Consider the following 7496-nt stretch of genomic DNA (forward strand, 5'->3'; position numbering starts at 1 on the left):
AAATCTTCTGGGTTTTCTTCCCCCCTGGGGAAAAAAATAGTCCAAGATCTGTTCACTCTTTAACACTAGGGATTCCCAACCGTTTTGTCAAAAGCTATGTAAAACTCAAGACAAAAATTAAAGTTTATTTCATTTTAAAAGCTGTCAAGTTAGTACCTATTGGTATCTATCTGCATGCAAGGATTATAAAGAGAAATAGTCAGATTCTACATATTCATGGAGTTTCTTCATTTGTTAGGTGCCTATGCCATCCCAGACCCTGTGGCAAGTACCTTTACAAGAATCTGTTTCTAATCTTTAGAGTAATCATATTAGAGAAGGCATTATTCCCATTTTAGGGACAGCAATAATTCCTAATTTACAGATAATAAATATGTACAGAGCTTGACATGTGTTGAGCTTGTACCATGAGCGTGCCAGGCAGTACCATTCTAAAAACTTTATATGTAGCCACACGTTTACTGGCACAGAGAGGTTAAGTAACTTTCCCAAAGTCACACAGCTAAAACTAGGATGAAAGAGTGAAGCTCAGCAAGGGTAAGCAATTTGTTCCAAGGTCACAAAGCCGTCAGTCATGGAGCCAGCAGACTAACACAAGGCTGTTTTCATTCCTTAGGCCTGTGCTCCTTCCACTAGGTACCCGCGTGGTCCCACCTGTGCTCACCGGGACCCAAGGCTAAATGCCTAAAAGCCCGACTTGCAGTATAGAGTGGTATTGTCTAGAGCAATGGAAAGAGTAGAGGTCCCATCTAAAGAGGGGGAGGTTTCGATTCTTTGAGAGAATAAAGAAATCTAGATCTTGATATAAACTCTCCATATTTTAAATACTGCCCCAATGTTTTCTAAAAAAGCATCATGTGGGCCAAACGAAACACATCCAAGCAAGGGCTATGAGTTTGCAATTAAGAGTCTGAAGTCAAAAGATGGTCTGTCTCGGCTCCAAAATGTCAGAGACCAGAGCTGCCAGGCTAGGCTTCCTCACAAGTCCTCTCTGCTTTCAACAAAGATTTACACTGGATTCGCCCCAGATTCAAACTTTTACCTCTGGTGACTCCCTTGTAGGCCCTCTTCACTCTGGATTTGCAGCCACGAAAATATCTATTCAAGTTACAGAGACTGCAGGTGAAATTTTGCATGCTTAGGATTTCTTCAAATGTCCTTCAGTCCCCTTTTTAAAAAAGTTACCATATGTGAATGCAGCAACATTAAGCACTTCCCTAGCCTATCAGCTGTTAAACTAAATTCATTCTGGAGAAAACGTCGCTGCAGCCTTGACCGCTGCCTTTGAGGGGTCCCTGCACTGCAGTCCAGCTTCAAGAATTCCCGCTCAGGACACCGCGGCTCATTTCCTGGTGTCTTTCTTTAATCAGCTGGGGGAGACTTGAGGAAATGAGTCAAAATCCTAAGGGCAACTTCTAACGGCCGTCAACAACAGCAGCAAAATCCATCACAACAACATCTGTACATAAACGTGCTCCAAGGGAAGCCCACAAAATAACTTGGCACATTTCTGATAAGCATTTGTTTTGGAAAAAGAAAGGCTTTGAGTGCTGAGCTGCCATTATATCTCATTGTACTCGTCCAGGGTAAACAGCCAATGATGTTACCCATCACTGGGGGTTTTCTCTCTCACAAGTACGCCACAAGTATATAATGCTAAGACCACTTTTAGTTTTTTGCAGTGAGGATGGAAAAAAATTTCAACTAACTTGCACCATCATTTTAGAGACAGTGCATCTTCATTTCGGAGGGACTCTAACTGGAATAGGACAGCTAACACCTAAAGCCCTCATACACAGCGTCGAATGCCAACATACCCCCCAGGGAAGCTACCACTGAATGACTGCCCCTTCAATGAATACTTCCCTCAAATTGAGAACACTAACTCAGACAGCGTATGACAGGCAATCTAGGTCTTTTTCACCAACACTGGGAAAGTAATGATCTTGGCCATCCTATATTCCCAGAACCTCCAACAATGCCTGGCATATGATATAGAATAGTTTCAAATAAATCTCACTTTACAACTGATTCTGAGAAATCATGTGATTGGATATACAGCTGGGCATATGGGGCCAATCTCAGGCTTCACCCCTGATTATTCTGGGAACTGGCTTATCCTCAGCCAGTTTCTCCAGCTTTGATGGTAGGGATGGTAACAAGACTACCTCCAGGGCTTGTTGAGAGGACTGGAAATTGCAGGCAAAGGCCCCAGCACTGGGTCTGGCACTAATGTGAAATTGGAGGCACCCTAGAAAACGTGTTGCAATAGCACAGCATGAATGGTTTATAAAGTCTTAAGAAAAAATGTGTGGATGGGTGGGAAAAGACCAGAAAGGGGATAAATGAATTGTCTGGGTTCCCTTTTATAAGACCATCATGTTATTTCCAGCAGGATGGTAATTCGGAACGTTATGTGTCCAGCTGCTGGGGATGACTCTAGCCTCACACCTGCAGGAACGAGGGGAGGGTATGATTCACTCTTCACTGCAGGTTCATCCTGCTGGGCACAGGAGTTGTAAACACTGGGGCGGGGCGGGGGTGGTGATGATGGAGGGTCCTGCAGAGTTGGCACCTCCCAGGCCTCAAAGGGAAACTGTAGGCGAGCATGTGTGGACCGGAGGGAACACACATCTCCCTGCTTTAACCAGAGGCAGACCAGTAGGACACCACCAAGCGGTCGCTGTGACCAGGAGGCAGTGGAATTTCAAGGAGGCAGGAAGGATTCAGGGAAAGAGTTCAGAGGAAGTGTAGGGTCTACGCTCATAACGCTGGAAGAGGAGAATTTGGGACCCAAAGGATCCTTCATGGTGCAGACCCCTTGCTGCCCTGTTGAGGACCCCGGGCTCCCCCAAATTTAAGGGGCTGGCACAACGGCACACAGCCAATAGAAGCTGAGAAAAGAAGAACCAGAAAGGCAGCACAAGCCTTTGTCACTACACCACACTGCCCCCCAGGAGCCAGACCTTAAAATCCCCTTCGCCAAAAAAATCTGTTGGATGGAGCGGGCTAATTATGAGGAATAAGGGAGCAATTGACTCATTTAATTTTAAAAATGGGAAATAGTATGTGTGGTCTCCCTTTCTTGTGTCCCCGTCGGGTCCAAGTGCACACCCCTTCACTGAAATTAAAATGTCAAGGCACAAAGATGGAAAGGACCAAACGTCTAATTTGAACGCTTAGGCAGTCAAATCCACCACGGGAATCCGGACACTGATTCATGATCCCTCCTACCTCTCTTCCCCCACAGGAAAGCCCTCACAATGCCTTTTAAGACTGGGAAGGGGAAGGCTGCATCTTAAGACTTCATGAGAAAACTGATCAGCAGTAGATAGAGTCCCACAATAGTTCATAGCGATGCTTCCTTTGGAGCCCTTGAATTCCAGTTCAGACTCACTTTCTATCCTTACATCATCAAGTTAGCCTTAAAGGTCAAAAAAAAAAAAAAAAAATGACCTGGGAAAAAGCAGGGCTTCAGGGGTTAGCCGGGCGACCTGCACTCGCTTGCGCACCAGCGACGCCCAGAAAAAAAGAGAAGGGGCAGGAATCTGAGGGCTTCCAGGAGCCTGCAAATCCTCCTCCACCTGAAGACCCCAGTTCCCGCGCAGATATAACCGATTTTCATAACAGCTTTAATATGTAAGTAAGATTTGCAGAAAGTTCCACTCCATCTCCCACCCCTCACCTCAAGCAGCCCTTCAGTAGAGATATCATATGGGAGGGGGTGTTGCGAATCTCAAAATTCCCAAAGAAAACAAGGACCTGCGATTACAGGTCGCAGACACCGTGTAGAGGGGCTTGCAGAGCCCTGCCAGGCTGGCCGGGCACTCTGGCCGTGAGTGGGTGGCGGCTGGGGTCAGGGACCGCAGTGTCCCGGCGCACCGTCCCCGCCTCCCCCGGGAGCAGGCAGCAAACGCAGCCCTCAGCCGCTCCGAGGCGCGTTGCAGGAAAGAAACGGCACCCGGCAGAAAGGGGCGAGCCTCGGGCACGGAATCTACAAAAGCAAAAAGTCTGCAACCTAGCGGCTGTTTTCCACACGCCCTACCCAAGTTGTCTCCGGAGCCGCACCTCCAGGTTCGCGGCCACAGAGCCGCACGCGGTACGCTCCCCGTGCAAAAGGCATAAACGGAGGACCCGGGGACAACGCAGTCTTCGACTCGGGTCCAGGATGGCGCCTGAAGCAGAAGACGCAGCGGGTCCGTCTCCTGCTCTGGGGCACAAAGAGCGCCGCGGTTTGGAAAGCAGGCGCCGCAGAGCAAAGAAAAGGCTCTCCTCCAACTTCGCCCTCCGCGCGGCTGAGAACCTGCCGGCCGGTCCTCCGGTGCGCCGGTCACACACGCACAACTTTTAACAAAAGGAAGCAGCGGTCCCGCCTCGCCCGGCGGAGATTAACGCGCTGGGTGCGAAGCCCTTCGCCGCCCGCCTCTGCGCCCGCTCACCCTCCGCACAAAAGCATCCCCAAACTCGCACGCAACCCGCTCCTCAGCCTCACCTCGCTCAGCCTAAGCCCCCCTCGCCGCCCCCATTCCCGGAAGACCCCCAGCTCAGCGCGCCCACCACCAGCGACAGGGGGCTCCCTGCGCAGGTGAGCAGGGCAGGGCGCAGGAGAGTCCCAGGGCCGCCCCGAATCTTCCCGGAGGCTGAAATGCCCCGGCACCAGAGGGCCGGCAGCCACCTCTCCCGACACACCCCAACGTGTTCGGGCCCTAAGGGGGCACAGGGTGAGCCGAGGGACGCGGTCCGGGTGCCCGCAGCGCCCTCCCACCTGTCTGGACGCGGAGCAGGAGCACCAGGACGAAGAGGAAATCCCAGGCGCCGCGAGCGCCTCTCATCGCGGTGGCTGCGCTGGGAGCAGAGCTCCGTTCCACGTTCCTGCTCTCGCCCAAGTGCACGGAGCGCGGCAAAGCCGGGCCCCCAGAGCTGCGAGCGCCGAGCAGCGGCCCCTCCTCCCAGCGCCCTCCCACTGCGTGCCGGCCACGCCCCTTCTCTGCGCCCCTCCTCGCTTCCCCTCCCTCCCTCCCCCACTCCTGGGTCTTGTTCCCTGGCTGCGGCGTATGACCCCTGCTCCTTCGACGTGCTGATCCTGGGGGACCGAGCCCGCGGGTAGCGAGCGAGCACGCCGGCCCTCGCCGCCCGCTCCTGACCCCAGAGCCCCTTCATCTCTCCACCTCTTCTCTCCTGTGATATGGTAGAGCTGCCAGAGGCGGTTCCCGGACGAGAGTGGCGCTGCCCGCTCGCTTTGTGAAGCTGGGCACCACGCGCACATCAGGGGACCGGCCCGCCACCTGGCAGGTGCTCCCCAGACAATAAAGGTCCGCCTCCGCCCCTCGAGCACGCTCCCGAGGGAGGAGGCTGGACGCCGCTAGTGGTGGAGGTGTGCGGGGGACAGGAACGGGGGGACGGGGGGCGATGGGATTGGGCCCCGACATTCTTCTCTATTCCTGTTATTCGAGGGGGACCAAGCGTGGCGCCGGGCGCCGCGGTAAAAAGCTGAGCCCAGGCGTAGGTAATTATTAATGCTCAGTTTCTCCACCTGCTCCTCAACCTGTAAGATCACAGTTGGTTTCTATTGGTGGGCGTGGCCTCTGCCCAACAAGCCCCTGCTGAGACCTTTCTGGAGACTGGGGCTTTGGGGTGGGAAGGGGCCTTGAGAAGTTTACTCTGGGAGCCCGAGTTTTTAAACCCATTTGCGCCAAAGTCGTTGTTCTAGAAGCCCTCTGGGCGCCTTTTTTTTTTTTTTTTTCCCCCCCCGTAGGGTTTCTCTGCCTCTCTATCAGACGACAGTTACAGGGGTGGGGATTCTTGTGTTCCTCCTAGCTGCCCTAGCCTGTACCAAGGCAAAACAATGGTAAAATGATCCTCTTAAGCCAAGTTTCACGGCCTAGGAAGTGCTTTACCCAAGGAAACAACAGTATCTGTATAGGGTTTTATAGTTCCTCCTTACGCTGAGTGCTATTTCATGCTCACAGTAACAGCCCTGTGAGGTCGTGGAACAGATATGTATATTATTTCAATTCTAAAAGTAGCCCAAGATCACACAGCTAAAAGAGGGGAGACCCAGTCATTATAAGACTGACCCCAGGTATGATGAGCTTTCCCTGTGCATTCTAATAAATCAGTAAACACCTCTCCAGAAAGCTTCAGAATAGAAAAGAAATGGGAAGTGCCCATAAGAAAAAGCTATGGAATAATTTAGATACACCTAGACTCTTCTCTAAAGTGGCAGCCAAAATTTATAATTAACCAATTCTCTGCCACCCCCTTTATTTAATATTGAAAGCTCACCTGTTCGATGTTGATAGGACCTAAATTGGTTTAAGAAAAGTGACTTTTAAAGCTAATCACTTTGACTTCCCTGGTGGCGCAGTGGTTAAGAATCCGCCTGCCAATTCTAGGGGAGGTAGGGGTTCGAGCCCTGGCCTGGGAAAATCCCACACGCTACAGAGCAGCTAAGCCCAGGCGCTCAGTAACAACTACTGAGCCTGCGCTCTAGAGCCTACTAGCCACAAATACTGAAGCACCTGTGCCTAGAGCCCCTGCTCTGCAATAAGAGAAGCCACCACAATGAGAAGCCTGTGCACCACAAGAAGAGTAGCTCTGCTTGCTGCAACTAGAGGAAGCCCGTGCACAGCAACGAAGACCCAATGCAGCCAAAAATAGATAAATTAATTAAATAAAAGTTTTTAAAAAAGCTAATCACTTAAAATTATCATTACTTCATCAATATATATGGTCGCCTCTCTTTAAATGTTTTTATTTATTCATTCAATAAGCATCTAAGTGTCTACTGTGAACAAGGAGGGGCTAGGCACTGGGAGGACCATTGTTCATAGACAGGTGTGGGTCCTGCCGCAATCCTTACAGTCGAGTGTGGGAACCCACACCCCAATGTCCTAGCAAATGGTTCAAGTGACACAGCTGTGGGAGAACTGAAATTCAAAGGGCTCTGTGCTCAGGGCCATCAGACCACATCTTCTTCTTAAAATGACAGAGATAAAAGCTACCACTCAAAGCAATCATAAGTTTCTAGGATCTTGATTTGTTTCTAAAATCATTTGTAGTGGGGAAAAAAATCACTATGTGTTAAAAATATCAACATTTTGCCTGAAAGAGAAAATTTACAATTTTCTTCTTCAATCAACTGATACTGGAGAGGATAACAAGTCTTCAGAAGAGTGGCTGAAAAGAGACCATATTGCAATTTAATTCTAGGCAGGAAACGTCTATCAGAAAAAAAAATAAAAAACAGAATAGGGAATTATACAATGCTGAACTATCATTCATGTTCACCATTCAAAAACACCTATGAGCACCTAGGTAGGCACACGCTACAAAAATCAGTAAGACAGAGTCTCTACCTAGAGGGATTCTTGTTCCAGGAGGAAAAACAGATACCCAAATAAGAAACTATAATATCTGTTAACAGGGCTCGTGTTCAGCCTGTACACACTCAGGCTGACCATATCGGTTGGTAGAATATTGAAATCTTTCTGTAC

The 7496-nt window shown here is 50.0% G+C and overlaps 1 protein-coding gene across 4 annotated transcripts in view; it reads right to left on the reverse strand.

The window, feature by feature from the left end:
• Nucleotides 1–4933, reverse strand: part of KIT (KIT proto-oncogene, receptor tyrosine kinase) — an 84894-nt gene extending 79961 nt beyond the window's left edge. For all 4 annotated transcript variants that reach the window (XM_082462238.1, XM_082462236.1, XM_082462237.1 and 1 more), the window contains exon 1: nt 4766–4933. In XM_082462238.1, coding sequence (XP_082318364.1) covers nt 4766–4832 — 67 coding nt within the window. In that variant the 5' untranslated portion in view covers nt 4833–4933. The remainder of the gene's footprint in view (nt 1–4765) is intronic.
• Between the last annotated feature and the right edge of the window lie 2563 nt (nt 4934–7496).

This window comes from Balaenoptera physalus, assembly GCF_965194825.1.
Source record: "Balaenoptera physalus genome assembly, chromosome: 5".
Classification (NCBI taxonomy): Eukaryota; Metazoa; Chordata; class Mammalia; order Artiodactyla; family Balaenopteridae; genus Balaenoptera; species Balaenoptera physalus.